This window comes from Mustela putorius, unplaced genomic scaffold (genome assembly GCF_011764305.1).
Source record: "Mustela putorius furo isolate JIRA1106 unplaced genomic scaffold, ASM1176430v1.1 tig00000275_pilon_pilon_pilon, whole genome shotgun sequence".
NCBI classification, from domain to species: Eukaryota; Metazoa; Chordata; class Mammalia; order Carnivora; family Mustelidae; genus Mustela; species Mustela putorius.
Window position 1 is genome coordinate 27,138,751 of NW_025421341.1, and position 26,470 is coordinate 27,165,220.

The 26,470-nt window shown below is 43.9% G+C and overlaps 1 protein-coding gene across 2 annotated transcripts in view; it reads right to left on the bottom strand.

Annotated features, from left to right (window-relative positions):
- Window positions 1–501: 501 nt before the first annotated feature.
- Window positions 502–26,470, bottom strand: part of WDFY1 (WD repeat and FYVE domain containing 1) — a 42,351-nt gene continuing 16,382 nt past the window's right edge. Inside the window, exons 3-12 of one of the 2 annotated variants that reach the window (XM_004762910.3) lie at window positions 22,403–22,476; window positions 19,158–19,212; window positions 17,230–17,380; window positions 15,481–15,593; window positions 13,571–13,697; window positions 12,193–12,298; window positions 6,503–6,604; window positions 4,807–4,937; window positions 3,853–3,961; window positions 502–3,110 (exon numbers count right to left, since the gene is read on the bottom strand). In XM_004762910.3, coding sequence (XP_004762967.1) covers window positions 3,051–3,110; window positions 3,853–3,961; window positions 4,807–4,937; window positions 6,503–6,604; window positions 12,193–12,298; window positions 13,571–13,697; window positions 15,481–15,593; window positions 17,230–17,380; window positions 19,158–19,212; window positions 22,403–22,476 — 1,028 coding nt within the window. In that variant the 3' untranslated portion in view covers window positions 502–3,050. The remainder of the gene's footprint in view (window positions 3,111–3,852; window positions 3,962–4,806; window positions 4,938–6,502; window positions 6,605–12,192; window positions 12,299–13,570; window positions 13,698–15,480; window positions 15,594–17,229; window positions 17,381–19,157; window positions 19,213–22,402; window positions 22,477–26,470) is intronic. The other variant, XM_013061572.2, reaches the window with a different exon arrangement.

Genomic DNA, 26,470 nt, shown 5'->3' on the forward strand with positions numbered 1-26,470 from the left:
CTCATTGCACAAGGAGTTACTATATAGTAAACTGCAGAAAATAGAGTAGGCATTCAATAATCTGCTCACAATTAACAATTAAGCAATAGACACTTGAATAAATAGAGCATGTATTACTTATTTGTTAAACCTCAGGTTTATAATGAGCAGATGGTTTATCATTAATAACTGGTTAACTGGTTCCTTACACTTTAGAAGACACCAGATCCAGTAACGGAAGTAGGAAGTAACTGAATGAAACCCAATTCAGAAAGTTATTTCCTTGGATCTGGGCCACCATGGAATTTATAACATATTTAGGCCAGTTTCAACAGTTTAAAAATGTAGGTACTAGTAAATTGAATTCTTTAGGGGAGAACCAAGTGACATGTTCTAGAGAGCTATTTTTTGTTCATATCCTCCAGGCAGCAGGACAGAAAGTAGGACATTGTAAACAGAGATTTACAGTATAATGAATAATCTGTTTCCAGCTAATGCCATGGGGGTGTTTCTGTCATTTGCAGTTTAAAAAAAAAAAAAAAAAAGGAGGGCAATTTGAGAATACATCTCAAATGAAGAACTGACATTTCCTTATCACAGACATACTAGATCTAAAACACAAGGATCTTCTCTAACATTCTGTGCTTCTTAATCCCTAGTTATAGGAATTAGCGTGAGTATTCAGGAATGGAAAAACCATGAACTGTTACTTGAAGAGCTATTTTAAATGACCCGTTTAAGAGTAACGCAGTCAAAATAAGGCAATAACTAGAAACCTAGTTGGATCTTCCTTCTGTGTCCGGTCAGCAGAACTGTGAAAATAATTTTTGCTAACCTCTATAAAAAATATTACCCATTTGCTCCCTAGTGTGCAGTAGAGACAAGACAAGCCTGCTATGTGTGTCCCTAAAATGAAAAGTGCTAATAGGCTCTGGTGGAGAGAAAAGTTAACTGAAACGTTCTTTCCTTTTGCCGATACCCCTCTCTAATTGTCCCTTACATAATGCCTTTCCTCTTTGATTTACATTAGCTTAATCCCTTAGGAGGTGCTCTCACAACCTTATATATTCTCCATAGAACACTGTGTTTTTTATTCAGTTTTTAAAATAAAAGAAGGTTGAAAGCTACAGCATGATATTGTGCTCAGTCTACCACAGACATTATAAAATCACATTTTACAGAAGTTAAAGGCAAACAAAAACCACAGTTCGGTACTTGTCAAAATGGCAAGAAACAGATCATATCCTAATTTTCCTTTCAGGACTTCATGAAATCCCCAGGATAGCACCTTTGTATGAGCTGGACCATTAACTGAACAAGAGCTAACACTCGAAACTGCCCTGTAAGAGCCCATCCCTCTAGTTTCCTTCTGTCTTAGTATCATACATTTTGCAAAGAGCTCACAAAAAGTTTTAAAAAAGCAAACACCTTTTCAGGTGATAGAACACAAAAATCATATGGAGCAACAAAACCCTTCAGTCTTATTTGTGAAAGCAAGTCAATTTTTAATGCAGACTATTCTAAATAATGAGGTACCTGATCTCCTTTCCCTATTATGTGTGTCACTTGGCCAGTAAGACATCTTAACTACCTGTCTTCAATATTACAGTCCCTCTCAGCTGTTAAAAAAAAAAGATTTAATCCCTTCCTCATATCACAGCAAACCACCATGCTGTCTTGATAGGATCCCAACACAGTGACGCAGTATTGAGTTTTTAATCAATATCCACTAGAAGACTAACAAAAATACTGTTGCTGTCTATTTAAAATTTGTCTTTAAGAAAAGTAGGCCTCTCTCCACTCATCTGCATAGCCCTAAAGTAATAGGTACTGTACTATTGTTAAAAACAATCAAAGAAATAAATATTGGAATATTAAAAGACAGGCTCTCCCTTTCCCTCTCTCTTCCCCATCCTGATACTAAGTGGCCAAAAACTTTTAAAATGCCATTTGATACAAGAGAATTCTCTAGTTGCTATGAAAGCAATTTACAAGTTAGGAATTACTGTGCAGGACCTGGTTAACAATTCCTGCTCTGGGTTAGTAATTTCCTTCTATGAGATGCTGATAATATTCCTTACAACGAAAAGTCAACATAGTTTAAAAAGCTTTGGAGTTCTTTTCTGAGGTGTATTATTATTAAACTGCCACAGTATCGCAGGGGCCCATCTTGGGACTAGAAATAGAATGTGTCTTTTTAGGAGGACTGGGCTGTTCCATGGAGCAGATGATCATCTCCCTTCATCGTCATGCTGCTGGCAGGGCTGTTTTTCCATTTTCCGAGAGTCGTTACTGACAGCATATCAGGCGGCTTGTGTGACTCCCACATTAACAGCACCATTAAAAACATTTTGTCTTCAGGGCACATTTGGGGGAAAGGGAAGGATGTGGGCTGCCTAGGTTAATACAGAAATTGCACAGCTCACTTGGTAACAACGGGGAAGGTTGGCACACCGGCTGGCTGGGAAGAGGAAACGGAGCGTTCCCGACACCGAGTGCAGGTAAGGGTGCTACCTAGCGAGAACAGAGATCTTTAAGAAGAATCACTACGTGCAGAGAATATTCACATACTGCCAGTGAGGAAGGAGAGATCTCTGGGTTCTTGGGGTCCTCCTGCACCCCTCAAGAGGGAGACAGCAAGTCCTCCTCTCCTAATCCCTGCTCTAACAACAGAGCCACAGGAGCCCGTGGAGGGCCGGCAAGTCTTATGGGAAGGGTGTTTGCACTTGGAACTGCTTAAACGCTTTTGTTCAATGGTTTTTCCTCTAAAACTCTCATTTGCCGAATGACTCCTTCAGCACACGTGAGCTCACGGCTCATGAGGAAGTCTCACTGAAGTCATTCCTTTCCTCAGGGAACCACAACAGATGAACTTTTTTCCCATATTTGTCCCTACAGGTAGTTCCGCAAAGGCCCCCAAACACACCTTACATTTTTTTCTCTTTAAAAATGTTGCTTTGTTTTTTAGTGGCTACTATCCATTCACGTGACCGTGACCACGGAGCCACGGGGAGGGGCTGTGTTGGTGAAGGGTGCCGCGGGGAAGGTGCAGACCTTGACCAGCTCCTGGATCAACGTGGAGCAAAGCCAGTTGCCAGACTGCAGCCCACCACAGGTGTCATGTCCCATATCTGCAAGAGAAAGAACATGCTAGAGAAGGCTGCGCTCATCACAGGGCCCAGAAACAGAGCTCACACCAAACAGTTATTAACCGGAAAAGGGGAAACTCAATCTGTCATTCTTTTACTACAAAACCTTCTCAAGATCTATAGATGAAACCCCTCAGTGCACTAAAATTTGAAAAAAGCTTGTGTTGAGATCCGAAAATGACATAATAATGATGTTTTACTATAAATCTAATTTCACTTTTTAATAAAAAGCCCATTGGGAAAATTCCCTATTTTTTTTTTTTTTAAAGATTATGAAATAAAGTGTGTCATGGTTTCACAGCTCTGGAGTGGTAATCAGTATGAAACACTGGCTTTTAGTTTCTGTGTTAGTGACCTGAGGGATCTAGTGAAAGAACATCTGGTTATTTCCTACAACTAGGAAACCTGTCTGGGCCAAGGGGAACACCAGCTGGGGAAGGATGACCAAGCAGAGGGGCTGGCTAAGCCCTGACTGACTGGGGAGGCCAGAAACCCCCCCGGAAGGAGGGGCCACTGCACGCGGGACACTCGCAACCATGCAGTTTGTTCCTCAGGGTTGCACGGCTGCTACCGGCTGCACGGCTACAGGCTGCATGGCTGCTCATGAAAAGGGAAGGCAAGCCCACTGACGAGAGAGTGAAACCAGCCCAGCAGCTATCTGTCCACAGCACAGCCACTGAGCACTCCACACACAGACACTCCTTGGGACACTTGAGCAGGCTACCTTTACGACGCGGTCGGTCCCACAGGTCACCATCAGTCCCCGAGCAATGTCCATGGACATGTGGGAAATGTTATGTTTTCCTTCATGAAAGGTTGCTAGAGAAGTCCGACTAACAAAGAGAAGAGAGAAAAGAGACCGCTGAAAGCTCACCTGTTTCCAGAGCTAAGGGAAGAGGTTTTTGTTGCAACGTAACAATGATAGTGTTAAAATTTATTCCTAAAAATGTGGCTACAGTTCGGAAAACTGTTTATAATTAGAGGACAAAAGGCAGGATAAGCTGACGATTATTTTACATAAGGTCTGACAAAACTCTCCAGATAACTGATTTTATTTTTTTAGTGGAAAGGCTAGTATACTCCTAGACATAGAACGAGGGCCTTAACTGTGCAGAGGAACTGCACGACGGGAGATCCTACCCCATGGACAAGACCGTCATAGGGAGGCGGCAGGCCCCTGAAGACTCTGGGTCCTCCAGGAGCAGCTCGGGGCACCGGCTCTCACTCTGCTCCTGCACCCAAACCCCGGCCTCGTCACGAGCACACAGGGACTGACCCCAGTGATGCTGACTAGCCTTTCCACTTGGGCCTTGGCCAAGGTCTGCCAATGTAGCACTTTCTAAGATGATTCAAAGAGAAGGCAAAGGAAACGAAATTCCCAGACCCATGGAAGCCAGGGTTGGGACACTGGAGGGACAGCAACCTCTGCCACCACACTGGTGTGTGCTGGCCTTGACCCGGAGGGGCCTCAGGGATGTCCCGCCGCTCAGCAGCCCCACTCGTCTGAGCAACACTATGCCTCAGAGTGCTGGGGAGAAATTTGTCTAAGGTCATACAGCGAGGACAGAACGCCCTCCCCAGGAACGTTTAGGGAGCTGGGAAGAGACGAACGGAGGGCATCATTTCTCAGTCCTCCCCCTGCAGGTGCCTAGTAAGACGGAGACCCACAAACACTCACTCCTCGTCCTTGATGGAGTCGTAGCAGGAGTCGCACACCCGGACCTGGAACTCGAAGCCCATGACAGGGTAGCTGGAGCGCTTGCTGCTGCACTTCCCACACACCGCCTGCCCACATTTCCGGCAGTGATGCTTCAGGACCACCAGAGGGAGGAAAAGGAGGAGTTTAACTTTCGCTCCTGTTCCGCTTCAGGGCAGGAGGGTGGGAGTGGGGAAGATTCGCCCTGAATTATAATTGCCCTGTTCAACGTACCGTACCATTAACACAATGGGCAGACAGTGTCAACATTGGTCAAGGATTTCCAAAGATCCTTGTTTTATTGGTCAAATACTGCTTTTTATTCATTCATATTATCTGTCTAGAGGTCCACAAACAACACTATTAAAACCAACTTCAAGTTCATTTAGGAGCTTAAATGACTAGAGGTTTCAGGAAAAAAAAAATCTATTCCTATGTCAGAGAAAAGGTTTCAAATAAAGTAATATGACCTCATTAAGAAATAAATATTCATAATCATGTTTTACCATCTCTTTTAATCCTTCAAACTGTGATTCTGGAAATAAGCTTTACGAACATTCAGAACAGTCCGGTTATTAATTGTGTCATATTTTTTTACCACTAAAAATTTAGTAACCCATACCTTTCCTCTCTCTTCTAGTAGTTAATTTGTAAGATGGAAATTAATGTCTTTACGTTTAGAGGTAGGGATTATCTCGCCCACCAATTACAATGCACTAGTTACCAGCAGACATGCATTGCAGGAAGCAGTCTAACCATGGAACTCAGAACTCGAGTTCCATTTCTGAGCATCAGAATGTTATAGGAATGCTAAGATCACCCCTGCACTGCCTGCCAGTCTCATAGCAGACCTTGTGGGGAGTAGCTTTGTAAGTGACACTAAAGAAAGTTTATTAACACACACAAACTTTAGGCCAATCCCTCACAGAGGCACAAAATAAAATCAGCATTCTTCATTACTTACCTGCATCAATTCATAATGAATTCATATTCAATCTGAGTGGACTACCTTCAAGGTTGCTGTAGAAATATGTTTTTTGTAGAACTTTAGAATTACATGAATACCTAGTGATAAGGGAGTCTTTGAAATCTATAGGCTATTTGGGACATGTTTCTCTTATCAAAAAAAAAAAAAAAAAAAAAAAAAAAAAAAAAGGAGAGAGAGAGAGTGTACCAGAAACATGCTTAATAAAAATGTTCCAGGTACACCAGGCACCCTTATATGGAACAATCTGTGAATAATTTAAAATTCTTAAGTGTCACAGTACTCCAGTGAGGGCCAAATTGTTACATTTTTAACAAACAGTGAAAGCATAAGGTTTACAACCACATGACCTGCTTCATTCTCATTCTGAGCGTGGTTAGCACGGAACACTGACTTGAACAAGCCACACTCCTAGACTGAAGGATCTTTCATGTATTTGCAAATAGGCTCTCAGTGTTTTCTGTGCATCCATGCTTTTCCAACACTGGACAAGTGACGGAACACTTGGGTAATAATCTTGCTGCACCGGGAGAGCCCTACTCATGGTCTGTTACACAGAGATCGTGATCTCAGAAACGCAGGAGTTCACAGCACTTACAGAATAAAGTATGATTGCAAACAAAATGACAAATAATTACCACAAAGAACAAGATACATGATTAATCCAGTAAGAGTTCAACACTGGCTACTCACCTGTCTCAACCCCAGTGTCTTTGTATCCCACATCTGCTTTATATTCCAGAAAAAGGGCTGCTCGCATTTCTGGCAAGAATCACTCTCTAACCACTGAGGAGCCTGGGGGAGAAGAAAGTCAAAGCCATCACTGGAACATCTCCTTGTTTATTAGGATTTCTCAGGGTTAATACCACAGTTTCAGACCTTGCTGGGTTGTTAGCATTTTTTAAAAAACTTCCTCATTTTAGCTTTTGCCATATTCAATATTATGTATTTTCCATAATATCTATCATTTTAGCAATGTTGACAAGATTGTTCCATTTTGGGGGCATCTCGGTGGTTCAGTGGGTTAAGGCCTCTGCCTTTGGCTCAGTCATGATCCCAGAGTTGTGGGATTGAGCCCCACATCAGGCTCTCTGCTCAGCGGGGAGCTTCCCCCTCTCTCTATGCCTGCCTCTCTGCCTACTTGTGATCTCTGTCTGTCGAATAAATTAAAAAAAAAAAAAGATTGTTCCATTTTTAATGTATATAGACAGGAAGGAGTAATTCAGTTTTCACTGTGAACTCCTAAGGGTTGTCTTCATGTAGAGACATGTGACAGATATTGTGACAGATATTGTTTAATATCTATATCCAGTTGAGTGAAAGCCCCTTTCTTACAGAATCTAGTGAACTACCACTTGGGAAGTCTTGCGAGGTCACAGGGTGGCCAACAGGAGCATTCTTCCGGGTATATCTTGTGTCAGACAGATTTGCCACCCCCACCCCCACCCCGCCTGCCCCCAGCTCCTGGGAGCTCCTGTGTCTCACACCACCCTCAGACCTCTGCCCCAGCACTGGCCTCTCTGTGCTGTCATCCCTTCTGCCCATTTCCTTTCTGCCACTAACCTGTTATTCACCGGGCTCACCCATCTTTGTGTAGGGACAGCCTGTCACAGACTAGGTTCCTGATGAATTTTTATTAAAAGAGGATGACTAAAGTCTCAGCATTACTTTAAAAAGAGCTGAGAAAATATTTCTCTAAACAAACCATTACAAATTGTACCCGATTAGGGGCACCTGGGTGGCTCAGTTAGTTAAGCATCTGCCTTGGGCTCAGGTCATGATCTCAGGGTCCTGGGATCCAGCCCCACGTCATTCAATGGCGAGTCTGCTTCTACCGCTCCCCCACTCCTGCTTTCTCTCTCTCTCTCCCTCAAATAAATAAAATCTTTAAAAAAAAAAAAAAAAACCCAAAACCAAATTGTACCCTATTACAAGATGAAACCATTCAAAGTTACTATTCAACCTCAATCACTTATCATTCTATAGGTGCACAAACAGAAAAACAAGCATTTGTATCAATTAAACCAAAGACTATGACAAAATAATCCTTTTTTGATCTTGAAATCGGGACACAAAAGAAAAATATCCGCGGTAAGGGGAGACAATGCTGGGAGAGCACACACACCGCATCACACCGACCCTTCTAACACAGGCAGGAGAGACAGAGGGCTTTCAACACTCAAACCCGGACTTCTGGGGGCTTCAAGCACCGGTGCCCTTCCTTCCTTATTTTGCTTCCTATTGCATCAGAACTTTTGGCTTTCCTACTTCTTATTTTAGCGATGTCACCAGAAAGATTTCTACACATGACAGCCATGACAAAGGGGCTTCTTGGTGGGGGCAGGGGGAACACTCACAAATCGCAGGAAATGTGCTGAGACAGAAGCGAGGTCCCTTTCAACAGCGGAGGCGTGCTGGCAGGACGGACAGAGCAACAGGGACGGGCACCTCGGCGAGGAAGAGCACCGTCCGGCTGCAGAACCACCTCTGCTTCTGTGGTCCGTGGAAGGCGGATGGAGGTCTGGGAACAGTGCTTGAGCACCCCGGCCCCCACGGAGGGCCCTGCCGCCAGCGGCACAGGGGAGGGCACGCAGGGGCCATGGCCTGGTCTCATGGCTGGGACCCCCCCCCCGGCCGGATGCCCACAGCAGCACACGCACGTGCAACAGAGCACGAGACGTGTTCAGGGCGTGAGGAAGGTGTGAGTGAACCCTGGTGAAGTGCTCACAGGGCGCCCGGTAAGTGAAGCGTCACGCACGTGCCGGCCGGGTGCGGAGATCGGCTGTGCCTTATTTCTCCCAATTCTCCACACAACCACAGGGCACACAGGCAACACCGTCCTCACTGTGCCGCAGACGAACCGGGGCTCTGACCCCGGGAGACGCAGTGGCCGCAGCCTGAGCCCCGGTGCCTGTCGGCCACACTCCACACAGCTGCCACACGTGGGCCTCTGCTGGGGGGGGCCTGTGAGGTCTCCACCGGCGGCTCTGGGGTGGCACCGCCAACGGAACCGGGTCCCTGCCCTCAGGAGCGTCGCTCTGTCTAGGGGTTTTGGAAAGAATATTACTTCGCTGAGCTGCAGGAGAGAGCGGCTCGAAGGAAGAAGGGGAAGCCTGAAGTAGTCTGAGGTAACAAACCAAAAACATCAGAAAGAAACGGGCTTTCTGGAACAGTTTACTGCAAGAAATACCCATCACTGCTATGCTCTAGGCTGTCAGGAAGCAGCCGGTTATGTGCTTACTCCCTGCAGAGGAAAAACTCTTCTCCTAAGAAGAGCAAAAGGGAATATTACTCAGGAATTCTGCTCAAAGATGACACAAGAATAGTCCCTTGCACCACCATCACCGGCTGGGCAAGAATGCACACTGTACTAACGTATACCACACACACTAATGCGTGCCATCACACACCCTGGGATCTACTAGTTTAAAAGTTCTCTTTTAAAGAGGATCCATTCTAATGATTACTTGCTCATTTATATTTCATGCCTATCTCCAAAAAGGAGCCCTTCTAATTATGATCTGGCAGGGAAACAACTGCCCAAATCAGCATCTCCAGGTGACTCAGAAAGAAATTCCAAGCAAGCACTGTGGGCCTAGAGAATCTAGGACTAATTCTCTATGCCTTTGCCTAAGGAAGTCCTACAAATTGTACAAACCCTAACTCAGAGCCAGAACCTTATAGATCACAGACTATTTCCCTTTGTGCCATACTAAGCTGCTTTAAAAAAAAAATACTAAAAATAATGCATTTTTAAAAGATTTATTGATTTACTTTAGAGAAAGACAGATATAGTGCATGGGGGAGGGGCAGAGGGAGAGGGAGAGAAAATCTCAAGCAGATTCCATACTAAGTATGGACCCTAATGTGGGGCTTGATTTCAGAACGCTGGCATCATGACCTGAGCTGAAACCCAGGTGCCTGAATAATGCATCTTTTTGACATAATTTGGTTCCCCACCAACATTGTCAACTACTGGGAGAGAAGCTAGTCGAGCGCGATGTGCTACCAGCCAGCACGCAAGTGATCCTGGGTAATCTTCCATAAACAATTAAAGAGAGAACCACCTACACAGGAAGTGGCCTGAGTGATGGCACTGTATTTTCTTTCCCTAGACATACAGATAAACTCGATAATTGTGTAATCTTGAAGGGGAGGTGGAATCGTGCTTTATTTTGTCATTCTTTCCTAAAAGAATTTACTAAGGATAAGAACAGTGGATTGAAATCCAAGTGGGTAAGCCCTTAGGGGAACCACCAGCCACACTGGCCCCAGGGGGTACCTTCCCACGTGAACCAGGGAACACAGCTTCTGCGTTAGCTGTGTTCTCAACAAAATCAAAACAAAGAGACCAAGAGCTCAGGAAACCGAACAGTGTACTAGTTGTTCTTGACACGTGAATCTAGCAGCTATTGTAAAACACAGCTACAGTAAATCTTTGTAAGCAAAGTGTCCATAATTAATATTAAGCCAATGTTATATGATTTAATGAATTACCTTAAGACTTACCAAAATATCTTGCTGCACACAGGTAATCCAGATTTCCTACACTTATCTCATCTTACAAAGTAACTAGAAAAGCTAGTGATCATTATTTCTCCACATATGGACTTCATTTTATTATTTATGTATAGGTTAGTGTATTTCCTTCATGAGATTACCAGCCTACAAAAAGCAGGCAAGAATCTGCGTAATGAGCATGGTAGCCATAAAACCTGAAAATGAGTAATGTCGCCTTGATTACTATTTCTGTGGTATGCCTAAGATGCAGGTTTATTTGGTGAAAACGAGACTCCCAAGTAATCAGGAGGCCCCACAAAGCAGATGGGTGCAGAGTGGGGTGGAAACAGTGCACCCATGCCCAGAGTCTGCTTCGAGGGGCACACGGGGCCTCTGCAGGACCTTGGTGACGTCACACAGCCCGTGTGTAGTGCCATGCAGTGCCACAATCCTCTATGAGGCAGATGCACCTGCCTCCAGACCTATGAGCCACCCTGTAGGGGCTCAGAAGATGTCTGAAGTTCAACTGTAAGCCCTCATTCCTCACACTCTAAAATCTCTTCTGAGGCCACAAAGAGGCAACTCTTCTGCTATTTACATCCCAGGTTGGAAAAGACAGATAATAACCATGCTGGCAGACATGAGAATGGAAATCCTGCCTGGAAGTCAGCTGACACCATCTATAAAAAGCCTTAAGACATCTCCTTGTCCCAGAGGTCTATTTTCAGAAATCTGTCTGAAATAAATGAACAATCACACAATGACAAGGTCAAGAATGTTCACTGCAGCATTATGTAAAAGAGAAAAAACGACCAAGTTGCCCATGGATAAGAGAACAGACTGGTGGCTGCTAGAGGAGAAGTATGGAGGTGGGGGAAAGGAGTGAAGGGGTCAAAAGGGGACCCAAGAATCTGGGGGTCTAAGGGCCTACCCACTTAGATTTCAATCCACTACTCTTACCCTTGATAAATTTTTTTAGAAAAAAAAAAAAAAAGTTGCAAACTAAAAGCAAGATTCCCACCGTCAAGATTACACGGTTATGGAGTGCACGTTCTTCAATACAAGAAATTAAAGTTTTGAAATGATGGGTGGTGCTGGATGCTAACCGGGCTCACCGTGGGATTACGGTCCAATACCTAAGAATGCCGAATTGCTATTTTCATACCTGAAGTTCACATAAAGATATATGTCAATTATTTCTCAATTTAAAAGAAGATGGCGAGGTTGTTTAGACAATCAGTGAATCTGCCTCAAGAATTAGAAGAGGTTTTAGAAATTGTGTCATTGAACGATCCTACTGAAGGAGAGTGGAACTGACACTCAGAGAGACAATGACATTCCTCTGAACAAGGTTTCACAACTAGTTAGTGGCCCCAGCAAATTAGAACACAGGTCTCCTAAAAAGAACAATATGTCAACATGTGCTCACTGGAAAATAAAGCAGAGGTCAGAGATATTCTTTCCCAGGAAAACATGAGGCTCCTGGCAAGGTCCCAGGCACTAGTCACAGCAAGCATCCCAGAGCATCGGGGAACAGGGATGCCATGGGGCCGCCACAGTGCTTCCTGGGGCTGCACACCGTGCACCTCAGGCAACACGGGGAACGGTCTCGGGCGTGTTCTCAGTGCACGTCTGCAGACTGAAAGCAGCCCACATCCTCAATCTGTGGGCAAGGCCTGTCACTGCGGAAACTCCGACGTGGGGAGAGGACAAGGGACAAACTGACAGGCAGGACCTTGTCAGATAATAATCAGTAAGTACAAGGGAGAGGGGCTGGGGCTGTCTGTGACCTGGTCAGCATTGAGAGCCCGCAGGGTGGGAAGCCCAGAAGCCAGGTCCTCGGGGACCTCTCCACATCAGCCTCGCCCTGCTCCTTCTCTTACCTCCTCTCTGCTAACGTCCATGTTCCACACTGCAATCCCACCATCCGAGGAACAGGAGACCAGCTGCCTTGTGAGCTGAAGGTAACACAGCGACTGCACTCTGTCACTGTAAACAACACACATCGGTCACTTGTCTTAATGTGGAGAAACATTTATGTCAATGATAAAATGACAATTTGGTATAATTTCCTAGCTTCTAGTCTAAACTTGGATCAGCGTTCTGTAACTTATTACACAGCATAGTCGCTTCTATGAAATAAAAACTACTTTGAAGTCAGTCCCTCAGAACTGCAGGCCACAGATAGGACGATGGCTCTGTTTTCAGGACCAGTCGCTGTAGTCCATGCCTTTTCAGGTATACGAGACTCACCTACCTGCTCATAACAAAGAACAAAGGAGGGGTGACTCCCTTACTGGGACACAACCCATAGGAATAGGTGATGAGACGCCAGAGACAACTGACACACACACTTGCCCGTGCGCTCACTCGTGCACACACATGCACACACAATGATGGAACGAAATCTGCCTCCTTCCCATGTGCTTGTCAGACTCCTTTCTGGATCCCCTACAAAGCAATCTCCTGCCCTGCAGACTTGTGTGAAGCATCTTTCCTGGGGCACCTGAGGGGCTTGGTCAGTTAAGACTCTGCCTTCGGCTCAGGTCATGATCCCAGGATCCTGGGATCAAGCCTCGCATCAGGCTCCCTGCTCAGCAGGCAATCTGCCTCTCTCTCTCCCCGCCTCTGCCTCTCCTCCTGCTTCTGCACGCTCTCTCAATCTCTCTCTGTCTAATAAATAAAGAAAATCTAAAAAAAAAAAAAGAATCTTTCCTTGGCTAATTTTCAATGTGATTCTGCTTACGGTAAGCAGCAACAGGCTAACCAATGGGGAGGAAAGGCCAGTGCCCCTTCCCTCTCAAAACCAGAAGGCAAGAGCCTGGGTATTACACTGTCCTAGCTCAGCTGACTGTGTCAAACCACACCCACCTGTGACATTTCAGAATAAAAGAACAAATAGGGCCTCCAGTTCAAGACAGGCTCAGCACGGCATTCCACGCCATCTTCCACGGTCAAAGTCTCACCGGAACCTCCTCAACAGCCCCCCCCCAGCAGGTAGCTCAACAGGGTGACTCCTCGGGAGAGGCAGGTGGCAAGTGCTCTTTGGACTAAGAAGGAAGACGACCCTGGGCTCTGTTTTTGTTCTACAACATCAGTCAGTCAGGACTCACAGAAGAGCACTTAAAAGGGACTGAGTGAGCCCCAGTAAGTGGCTGTCTTAACAGATGGGGTTTGAGAAAGCAGGAGCAGACTACGAAAGCTGCCCTCCCGCCCCCGCAGACTCTGATTCTGTCCCCACCCCCACAAACAGTCACGCACTGATGGCCTTGCAGCAAGAGCGTGCGGCCTTTCCGTCCCCCGATGTCCCACATGATGATGCTGTTGTCAGAGGCTCCTGAGAAGAGTAACCGCTGAATAGGGTCCCACCAGAGGCAGGCGATGCTTCCTACAGGGCAGAGAGAGGGCGAGGTTAGGTACAGCCTTCCAGCTGCACAGCTGGACTGAACAAGGACCAGCTGAGCCCCGAAGTCAAAACGTCTCTTTGCTGTGTGAAAGGTCATTCAATACTTGATCATGAGTCGCTGAGAAGACAGAACACATCCATCCCCCAGACTTGTAAGATAATGATCTTTGGTTGGACATCAAACTACTTTGGACACAAAGATGTTCAAAGAAATATTTTTCATTCTGTATCAAAAAAAATTATACAATAGCCATATACATATATATATATATATACACACACACACATATGTATGTATATATATATAAAAACCTAACGCTATTTAATGAGAAAAGACAGTGAAGATTATTGTGGTCAACCTGGGTAATCTAAAAATCTAGATTATTCCAGGTCTCCAACCTTGCAGATGTTTTACCTTACGATGCATGTTTAAGAAAATTAAATTGAGGGTCTCAGAAAAAAAATAGTCTGTAGGTATACCACACAATTATGCCAAAGAATTTACGTAAAAAAGTCCAAACTTCACAATTTACATTCTCTGTTGGGCGAACTTATCAGATTCAATATCCTTGGGAAATCTTTCTTTCTACAGCTCTCTAATCTATTTCTCTCTCAACAGATTTCTCTCTTCATTATTCTACTGATTACTGCCTATCTTGAAAAATTATTAATAAACTTAATAAAACAGAACCCATCACACAAGTTAATAATATTTTTGGTGGTTATAGAGAAAACTGATGAAATCATATTCAAAAGCAAACAGTAACTAGTTTCTCACAGAAACTTAACGTACGTGAAAAGAAAAGTGTTCTGCAAAACTGCCTTCAGGGAACAATTATGCATAAATTTAAGCCTGTGCTCATACACTTCAGCGAGAGGCCTTACAGCAGATAAACATGGGGCTTTGCTATAAACACCATGAAGCAGTTACCAGAACCCGGTCTGTCCTTAGCAACACAGAATACTTGTGAGCCTGGGGATCATGAGATCATTAGTCATGAACACAAGTGGTTTCCTCAGGGGCTGTGCTTTCCTGCCCAAATACATTCTAACGTGCTGTTCTCCTCTCTCCCCTTTGCTCAAAAAGGTCCCTGATCTGACACACTCGATTTCACCCAAACAGATCAGCTAGGAAGCACAGGGTACATTCAACTTGTTATACTAAAAACACTGTTTTCAAAAACAAGTTCATCATTAACTTTTTGAACAAATCCCCAATTCTTCGATCTAAACCAAACAGTGGCAAAACTTCTAATTTGTTACCCAATACAGCCAAATGAGTTTTAAAACCCTTCCACAGAACCTGGCCAACTGCGCTGGAAAAAGAGTAAAATTCCACCCATTCTTTCCCCTCAGTCCCTAACTGAGCAGAGGCAGAACCAGCCCAGACATTTCTCCTAACTGTATTGCTCTATCAGGTCTTGTTCGGTATCCCAGAAAGCGAACCCCACCTCAAAAAAATCTTCTAAAGTTCTCACCACTTACAAGAAATTTTCAAAGACCTTCTGAAAATAACTTAAAAAGGCAAACAAAAAGAAAGTATTACCCCCATGAGCAATCTGGAAAGGATTTTGATGACATGAAACCCAGCTCAACACCCTATCTTCACTTCGCTTTCAGTCTTTCAGATCCAAATCCCACATCTGGCCAATCAAACTGAAACTGACAGGTCAGAAGAGTGGATCATTCACCAAGCTGCAGGGCTGAGAACTGAGTCTGGATGCCCAAATTAGGAGAAAAACCTGTGGGTGATCACAAAGCCTACCTTCATGACCTTTGAGGGTCGTAATGACTGAACAGGAGCTCTGTTCCAGCTTCAGAAGTGTGATCTGTCCGGAATAATCACCAACAAAAGCATACTGAGTATCAAAATCATATCTGTAGAGAAGCAGTCAAGGATATGCAACATAATCCATCTAGAAGTCATCAAACAGAAAAACGTGCATTTTAAAGACCTAAGCATAAAACTATGAGACAGGAAGTACTCAAATGAAATTCAGGCATTATGTACATATTTAAGAAAACAAGCTTTCAAGCTGGTAAATTTTCTTGGGAAAATTAACATTCGTTCATTTAACAAGAATTCACGGAGTACCTACAACTATTGTAATCAATGCCCTAGGAATTAGGAGTTAAAAAGATTAAGGAGTGACAGAGAAGTGAGACATGAAAACAAGTAATTATAATCGAATTATAACAGAGTTTAAAAAAGTAGGATAACAGTGAAAACAGCAAAAAAGAATTGGAACAAAATTGCTTTTTGTGAACGATCTCTGGAGATAATATAAAACTGATAGCAAATATGACATGCGCACCCATCTTTCTTTGGCCTAGATGATGCAGCTTTAAATGAAAAGCATGGTTTATTTTAAATTGCTGTGGAGAGTTTAATCATCCAAAAGACAGCTATTTGGGGCAGTGGTAAATTTAAATTTGAAAAATATACTAACTATTGATAACAACTCATTACTTTCTAAGTCACTTAATGGGCATAGATAGACCTTTATGGCCAGTGGCAGTGTAAACACATCAGGATAACCACTGCTTTGATTCCAAGACACAGGTCAAAAGGAACAACACAGGCTGGGCCATGACTCTGTGATTCTGTGCCATTTTCTATCAGTCCATATGAAAAGCCCAGCACATAACAGAAACACTTAATTAGCAAATTAAATATCTGAGTATTTTTCCCTTATTTGATTCTGATTCTGATTTCCCTTATTTGATTCTGTTTTAATGCTTACTTTAAATATCTCATGCTGTGCATTGATTTGTAGCAAACATTTTTTTATAGAGGTTTGCAATGGAAAAAAAAAAAAAAGAATTTACTATGCCAGACAACCAACTCTAAAAGAAACTCATGTGGGGCATCCACCTGTTGACAGCCTTGATCTTGCTGTCACTAAGATACATAGCTACCATGAGAAGTCCCTAGCAAGGGCAAATTCTACATGAAACAAATTCCATACAGTGGTAGAAAACTGTGAAAGCAGCAATTTATTAACATTCTGGGGGATCCTGAGGCACTTCTGAGAATATGGAAAGGATTATGAACCCTCTCCACACATTCACACAAACTATGAAACTCCTATAAGCCCATTTATGAACTCTAGGGTCACAAATCCTTACTATATTCTCTTTCAGAACCTGCCAATAAGCAAATAAAAGATCGGTTCCTTTCTATCTTTATTCAACAAAAAAGTCTTTTCTTTTACCTTGAAATGCAAAGGAATAGGGGGTGGGGGTTTGCATTAATGAGATTTAGGTTTCCAAGAATTTGTATTAAGAATGGATAGTACCTCCCAATAAGAACAGTAATTCACCTAATTCTTATTTTTAATACACCAATTTTATACCAAAGCAAAGCGGATACGGGAAGTCTTGCATTTCAAGTGAAATACACAGGAGTCACTCGGTCTTTGAATCTCAACGGACAGGTTATGAGCATACTCAAAGCCAACTACTGAGCCGAGGAGGTGCTGGGCAGGAGGAGGTCCAGCCCTTGGAAGGATACTGTAAGCACGAAGCCCAGGAGGTGAAGAAATGCCTCCCCAGCATGTTGCCACTGCGGGTGCACATCCAGCTGACACACTTGTCGTGGCCGGTGCTGATGACCCACTCGGCGGCCAGGCTGAAGATGATCGCAGACACCCGGTTCTGATGAGCTGCAGGGACAGAAAGGGAAGTCGGCACCCTTCGTGAAGGAACAGGACCTTCTGGATCAGAACCGAGCCCCACCTTCTCCAGCTGTTCAGCCGGGAGATTCAGTCTGAACAGAGGTACCAGGGAAACACCTGTGCGCTGAGAGCAGCGTTCAGCTAACTGCCCTAACCCACCTCACCAACAGGCTTTCCACGGCCCAGCCACCCTGTCTCCCCACCTGATGGACAATCGTGAGCTGCAGGTTACTAAAGACTGATGCTCAAGGGGGATTCCAATAACGCATCAAAGAGCAGACCTTTTTTCCCCTTTTTCTGTACTCGAGAACATTTTTACTTTGCTAGTACTATCAATAAGGTCCATATGGAAGGAGGTAGTATTTTCTTAAAGGAGCAATGTGTTTCTATAGCCTATCACTTCAGTACTTTGACCTTTTAGAAAACACTGGCATTGTAAGGGTGCCTGGGTGGCTCAGTTGGTTAAGCGACTGACTCTTGGTCTTGGCTCAGGTCGTGATCTCAGGGTAGTGAGATGGAGCCCAGGTTGGGGAAGTGAGAGGTCTGCTTCTCTCCCTCGGCACGCCCCACCCCATGGCCCCAAACCCTGCTCAGGCACTGCTCTGAAATAAATGAATCTTAAAAAAAGAAAAGAAAAAGAAAATACCAGAACTGTAAACAAGAGAACTTAAATTTTCTGAAGTTAAAAAAAATATAGTGTAAGCATTTTGTTTCTGGAATAATTTCTGCTTGTGTAACTTTTTATTATTTATAAAAACAAAGTACTTATAGAGTACTGTATTCCAAAATAATAGCTGAGAATGAGGAAAGTATTCTATTACTCCTGAAATGTTAAATTTCCAGCTGACTGTAAGCCACACTGGGACAGTGACCTGTCGGTCTACTTCATCTAGTGTAGGACCTGGCATGCAGCAAGTGTTTAATAAATGCCCAGTCTGATGAATGAAGTCAGAGGCTAAACAGAGAAACTTCTGACCTTGCTCTCAGCTGTACAGGTTGTTTTGGAACAACCGAGGGACACTTTCTTATAAATTAATTAGGAAATACTACAACTCTGTGAGTACAGGGGTAAAATCATGAACAGACATTCATCAAACCTAACAAATGATCGCCATTAAGTGAAGCTTAAATAATTTATAAATTGAGAACTATTTTGATCATTAAACAGGCAAAAAACATTTGTAAGAGCAATGATGCACAGGCTGGATGAGCTAATACTCTCAACCACCACTCATGGGCCTGTAAAAGCTTACGCTAATGCAGGGAGAAGACTGCAAAATAAATCTGGAGCATTAAAACACTTTTTAATGTTCAACCCAGTTACTCCATTTTTAGGAATTTGTCTTAAATAGAAGCAACCAGGGTTACAGGATTAGAGTCAGAGTCAAGGACACGCACACACTATGTATGTATATATGAAATATACACTCATACATATATACACACACACAGACACACACACAATGTCATATATATTAGTGTGTGTTATCAAAAAACGGAAGCAGTACATAAGCTCAAAAATAGAAGAATGGTTAAATTAAATCTGATAATGCACCCAATGGACTAGTTAATGCAAATTTAAACACTGATCAGCAGGTAAAGGATGGTAAATGACCCTGAAGAGTTGACAGCATCCTCTATAATTGGGGGAAACACATCTACAAAGTTAATGTGAAAACCTAATTCTGATCACAAGAGACAGAGCTCTCGTTTTGTGTCTATCTATACGCATGTGTATGCAAGTATGTGTTTGTATTATAATTACCTGGGTAGGTCTTGATAAAGTTCATTTTATTAAAATCCTCAGAAACATGAAATTCCTAAAAGTAAACATATGCAGTAAGAACACAGTTATGGTTTTAAAAACAGGAACTTAACTTTCAAAACAAAGTAAAATCCAAGACTAGCTATCACCAGAGTAGGGACTCAAGATTAGCTGTAACAGAGTAATAGGGAATTGCTTCCTTCTTCAGACTCTTCCTCAGGCCACGATCTCTGTTGGGGGCCAGACGGAAGAAAGGTGTTGCCCATCAGCATGGCGTTTTTGTTCAGTTCTTCCTGCACAAGTGCAAGCTTTGTGGTCCCTCTCCCTCTACTGCAAAGGAGGCATCTTGCTAATTCTGCTCCCTTGGCTACACTGAGTATTCCCAGGATGACACACATGAAGCAAGACTGCAAAGGTCCGTTAAGAGAATTCTCAGCTGCAGTGAAAATAAGGCATTGAGAACCTCAGCAACGTAAGGGGGAAATTATACACATGCCATAGAGAACACACACAAAAAAGGGAAATTCAGAGACTGTGAGTGGCTTGCTTCTTTTAATATTCTTGTATTTTTTAAATACAAGTATTTGGAAATAAAGTATGTAATACTTTATAAGTAGGAAAAAAAAAGTATATGCTTTTTAATGAAAAAATCAGCTTCAAGATAAAACCAAGAAGACAAAACTCTAAAGAAAAAACACTAAGAATTCTATTGATCAATGTTAACTGAAAAGTTCTTAAGACGCTAAGGAACATGGGCATTAAGAACTGTTATACACACACACACACACACACACACAGGAATACTGATTCCTTGCTTTCCATCTTGATATTGCGAAGTACAAAAATATGTAAGTATATGTAAGTATGTGTATATGTATGCATTAATATATACAGTATATTGTGTGTGTACATTTACACAGATATATACATACATACACACTGGGGACAGTATAAATGTATTATTATATAGATCATTGTACATTCGTACATATACTGATCTGTATTGGGTGGAAAATAGATAGATCAATTGTTAACAAATGACACACTGGGTTCGCACTGCCCCTTTGCACTGAACAGCTGTGAGTTTTTATACGCTGTTCTACAATCACAGAGTCTACCCTTGAACTGGGAGCCACAAAAAGCATCCCTAGAGAGACAAAGTGCAACCATTGGAGAAACTATTTGTGCTTTATGGTTTCTGGTTATAACCGTGTCTGCACACCACCATGATATACCTATAAAATTTCCAGAAGGAGGAATACGCGAACACTGACATCTACTCCTACTACGGTATTCAGAACAGCCCCCAGCTGATGGCAAAGACCTGGGAGAGCCTAACCCTGCCGCCCTCGCCATCTGCCTACTGCTGAGTGAACTGCTTGGGCAGAGAGCCCATCCTTTCCACCGGCTTTTTCCTTCCTGGCCCTTTAACACACACTCAAGGCTTCTTAGCCTTTAACTCTAAAACCAAAACAAGTAGACACAACAAAACACTTTTAGCAGTTCTACGACTTTCCTCAGATCCTTCTCTAAAAATCAGCCCACACTGATGACCCACCATGGCACACGGCATACGGCACGGAAAGGGCTTCCCTTGCTCAGCACCAGCTGCTAACTGCTGCTTCCCAAGGTCATTCTCCAGGCCTGACCTCATCCTCTCCCCACTGCACCTGGCCCTGTGACTCACCCCTGCATGAAACTCACTGTCTCTCCGGCCTCCACGGTCACAGTGACCTGGCTGGCTCTCCTCCCACTTTGCCCCTTCTGCCTCCGTCTCCCTCATGGGCTCCCAGTCTCTGAATCTCCCTTAAATACTGGTATTCCCAGGGAATATGACCTTGGCTCTCTGCTCTTCTCAGTCTACCTGCTCTCCCTAGTTGAGGCCGGTCACAGCTGTAGTTCCCACTAACCCCTATGTCAGAGAACTCCCAACCCTACACTCCCACGAAACCCTGAGGTTTACGTCCACGTACCCAACTATAGTACTCACCTCATCACTTTTCCCTCTACATCACATCTTTCCTGTCTTAGAGCGTAGCTGACTACTCACCCCCATCATCCTGGCTAAAAATCTGGAAGCCGCCTTCACCCCATTCTCTATAAAACACCCACATCCAACGAGACATCAAGTCTGCCACCCAGAGAGCTGTCAAAGCCAACACCTCTTCTCCAGCGCTACCCCAGCATTTCAGTGTCACACTGGGGTCCTGAAACAGACTCTTAACTGGGACGCCTCAGTTTCAGCCTTGTCCCCTCAAACTCCACACAGTGGCACAGTAAGCTCAAAAACCCAGAAACCGACTATTCTATCCTCCCCTGCTTAATGCTCCTCAATGTCTCCCCCTCGTGCAGTGACTCCCTACTGCACCTGACCCTAAGGCTCACTTCTGAGAGAGGTCATGACCGCCAGCGGGCATGACCACCAGCCAGGCCCTGGCAGTCAGTTGTCCGAGGCTCCTCATCGCTTCCCCATCTTTGGTATGTATGTCCCACTGCCTTCCCCATTCCAAAGGCTGTCCCAAGCGCAGAGACTGGATAGCGATGTGGTGTTAGGGCGATCAGGATGATATACAAGACTGAACCCAGCTCAGGCCTCTACATAAACTTTGAAGACCCTGGTGAGTGGGGACAGAGATTTACTCGTCTTGCATCCACTCAAGACAAGCCTTGTACGTAAGCAACCCTGCTCATTAAAACTGCCACCCAGCAATGTGGAGTGACCTGCCTCTTTTTTCGGTCTCATCCGATTAGACCTACAAAAATATCTATCAATCTATAATAAACTGAATTTTTAACTATCTGGTCCTTCGCCAGGGTTAGCTTGAGAAGCACTGCCTTAAAGAGTTATAGGAATTGTCGGCTGGATAACTAGTCACTGACCTTGTTCTCGTCCCGCTCCGTTGTTGCTTATACTTACACACACACACACACACACACACACACAAACACACCAGCACCCACAGGCTCTCCACTGTGCCTGCCCTGCTTCCCTGTAGTTCAAGGACAGGGCTGCTGCAGACCATATATTCAGTGTATGAAGGCTGAGTACCAAGCATTCTGAACTCCATGACTTGTGTAAAAAGAAGTACAAATGAAAATTAATCCATTTTTCAGCCTTGTATCTATACTGAATTAAACATTTTGTTATGCCAAACAATCAGGCATTCACTGTTCTTTATTAAAACTGTCCACAGGCATGAACACAGGGGGGTCAGTAGAACGAGAGTGCTCTGCAAGCGACCTACCATTACGGCTCCGTTGTCCTGACCCACAAACACCCGTCTGCTGTCGTGGTGGTAAGCCAGAGCAGAACAAGGAGCTGCCGGAAAGACAAAGACCGTGTTACGAGCAAAGCTAGGCATTCTGAGTCATTGTTTAAAATACATTACTATATAATTTACATTTAAAACAAGAGGGTAAGACTGTTTTAGAGAAAATAATGATGTAAATGGAATATGTTATTCAAGTTCTTTCTGTTGTTTTAGCTTAAAATACCAATTCAAAAAATCTTCTACATTATTTTTCTGACTTTGAGGGCAGCGAGCCAGCATGAAGCTTCATCTGGTTGAAACTCCTACCTGGAGGCTGCAAGAGTGTGGGGGCCAGTGCTCAGAGTGAGGAACCTGTTACCCAAACTCAGCAGGCCAACCTGGCCCCATGCCCTCTTCCCCATAACAGAGGGGTTACAGAGAGGCTGGATCTGTGGAAAAGGGCTTCCCAGCACCAGAATTCCTATCCCACTGTACATGGGAGCAAGCGGGGCAAGCCACTTTGGGATTATGTGCTCTCTTGAAGGGTCAAGAAAGGCTCCCCTTCCCGTGACATACACAACCTCAGTGTGTAGGAAGTGAGGTGTACATGGGAGGTATACATGTGAGTACACACATGTTCTTTGTCCGCAGCAGTGTTAAGTGCCTGGGACAGTACCTGCTTCTTCCCACGTCCATATCCCCCTCCAGGTTCTACCTGTCTTTCTTCCAGAAAGCTTGGGCCAGAGAATGAGTTTCAGAAAGGGGAAACTCTACAACATCTCCTTCTGCTCAAAATCAGACTGAAGTGATTTGGAAAATGGAACATGTGGAAAAAGAAATATCTGGGTTCATTTCAGCCTAAAGAAGTTTAACTGACCCCAGGAGAACCGCGAGGGAATACATACCATGAAACAAACCTGAGTTTACTTTAAGGTAACACTTCTTATAAAAAAGTACAAGAAAAAAAGGCTTATAAGTGACATGACCACTTGAAAACAGGTTCAAGTTTTCTCTCTACAAAGGGCTGACATTTTCTACTGAAGGACGAACGTAAACTACAATGCTCCACTGCACCTGGAGGCAAAAACACGGTGAGCTGCACGATCAGATCACGGGAAGAGACTTTTTTCAGGTGCATTCAGAGAACTACCCCACTGGGAGGGAGGAGCTGCAGCTGTCTGCACACGAAGCAATTACACGTGACTGAAGCATGTACCCCTCACCCACCACACCGAAGCGGGAGCCTATAAAGAATCCGTGTCTGGGTGGCTCAGGAGGTTAAGCGTCCAACTCTTGATTTCAGCTCAGGTCATGATCTCGGGTCATGAGATAAAGCCCCGTGGGGGACTCCACACTGGGTGTGGAGCCTGCTTAAAATTCTTTCTCTCCCTCTCCCTTTCTCTTTCTCTCTAAAAAAGAATGATCAAGTTTAAGAATTATAACCACAAAGGTGTAAGTATCTTTGTCATATAAAGTATTCTTTATTTTTATTTTTTAAAAAGATTTTATTTATTTATTTGACAGAGCTCACAAGTAGGCAGAGAGAAAGGTGGGGGGAAGCAGGCTCCCCACTGAGCAGAGAACCCGATGTGGGACTCCATCCCAGGACCCTGGGATCATGACCTGAGCCAAAGTCAGAGGCTTTAGCACACTAAGCCACCCAGGTGCCCCTAAAGTACTCTTTAATAACTATCATGAAAATATCTTTTGGGGGGGCCTGGCTGGCTCAGTTGGTGAAGCGTCTGCCTTCGGCTCAAGTCATGATCCCAGGTTCCTGGGATTGAGTCCCGCATCGGGCTCCCTGCTCATGGGGGAGCTGCTTCTCCCTCTGCCTCCACCTCTCTCTCTCTCTGTTTCTCATGAATAAATAAATAAATTCTTTTAGAAAATAATAATAATAAAATTATCTTTGGCAAATAAACATGCATTGGTGATTTCTGATTCATTGTCACCATTTTGCTTACTTTTAGGTTGGTACAAAATCTTAATGCTTTAGTTTTAAGCTTCTCTTCAATTCTTTTTATGTCCAACCCTATAACAAACTATACATAAATATGTAACATCCTCTTGTGTAAAATTTACAATGTGCTGAGTAGTTTTATGAGGCTAGAGAATTCTCACAGTGTGGGGGGAAGAAAAAGCTTCCCTAATTTATTTGCTGTGTATCCAAAGATGTCCTGGCATTTTTCCCTAGAAGGGAAGCTTCTAATGAGATAAGTGGTATTCATTAAAAAAAAAATTAGATATTCATAGTTGTATAAACACACAGAACACACATCATCTTTCAAATCAGTGACCTTTTAAAAAAGCATCATTGCAATCCAAAATCATAAGCTTAAAACTCGAGTTTCATAAATAAAGGTTATTTCTGTTTTTTTGGAATACAGCCAGGCTCCTTCGTTTATGTACTGTTTAAGGTTGCTTTCTCGCTATGATGGCAGAGTTGAGTGGTTGCCAAAGAGGCTGTTTGGCCCACAACGTCTAGATATTTACAGGTCGACCCTTTTCTGGCAGGCAGCACAGTTCTGGAGTCTGATGGGCATGGATAAAATTCCCACCACAAGCAACTGACTCAACCTCTGGCATCAGTTTCCTCACTCACCAAATGGTGTAAAAATCATCTACCTTGCAGAGCTGTGTGATTTCATAAAAATGGTATTATAAAAAATAGGCAGGAGTCATACAGTAGATCACAGAAACTAGGGGTTACCATTTTTCTTCAGCTAAAGCATATTCTGAAATTTATTTTTGTTACAAGAAGTAAAGTTATGAAAAAACTCAATCACACAGAGCAGTATACTAAGGACTGGCTTAATGGTCATTCTATTAGATCACAAGAAAAAGTTTAAATTGGTAGACTGTCATTAAAATGTCCTCAACTGGATAATCTGCAGATAGTTTTTAGAACAGGTCACTTCGCATATTTTGAACTCATCTTCAATTAGAAGTCCCTGTAAAACAATCGTTCCTCATCATTCATTCACCCTGCTCTCTGCTGGAGGCGTTCGTACAGTCCCAGCAGTGATGCAGTTCCAGATGGAGGGAAGCATCTGGAAGCCATAAGCTGAATATGTTCAGGTGCAAACATATGGAAGTCGGCCACTCACAGAGACGCTATGCCTGTTCTTTCCAGTTGTTGCTGGTCCTTCCAGACACAGCATTCGGGGAGCTGCCTTGGCTGGCGGGGGCGGGGAAGCATTTAAACCAAGTTAGCAAGGGATGGCAACTGAGATAGCCAAAGCCGTGAGCCCAAGACCTAAAAGCCATGGAAGAGTGCACACTTCTGCTAAATTCGGAGACAGCAAGTACAAAGCTGTACGAACTCTCTGGGATAAACATAAACCGAGGAGGAAGTGAACTGAACATAGGACAAAATCCATCTCTGTCTCTATTCCAGAAAGCCTGAACTCCAAGGTCGAGGACGCAAGGACATGAAGCTATGCCCAAAATGCTAAGTGCGGAGAAATGGAGGAAAAGGAGGAATACGAGCAGCAGTGTTAACAAGACTGTTCACAAAGATGACAGAACATTCCCCAGCACTGGCAGCACTTCCTTTCCAGCTGTGAGACGCTTCCCTAGGCCGCTGAACGGAAGGGCTTATCAGTCTGAGAGGTGCTCTGCCCTGGTCCGAAACAATCAAACTCTGATTTGAAAATCTGTCCAACGGGCTCTATGAGTGCACATACTGAGACGTAGGGTCATCGTCATTGAGAGTTAGCAAGGTCACGCAGCCGCAGTCCACGTGGACGTGGGCAGCAAGTGCTACTGCTTGGCACAGTAAGTTGTGACTGGGTTTTCAGGGGGTCTTCTCAGAGGGGCCATACTATAGAATTCTGGATCTTCCTTTGCAACAGTTATCGTTACAGCAGCAGCCCACAAAGTCTTCACATTCATGGCGGAATTACCAAGACAGAGGTGCGCAGCCTAACCAAGTTGTCCCGGGAAGGCAGGAAAAATCAAACTCCTGATCGACTTCTGATTTTTTCTGAGTGCGACCACAGGAGCCGAACAGTGCGCGCCCCGGGACAGATGCAGGAAGGAGAGCGTGCCGGCCGAGAAAGG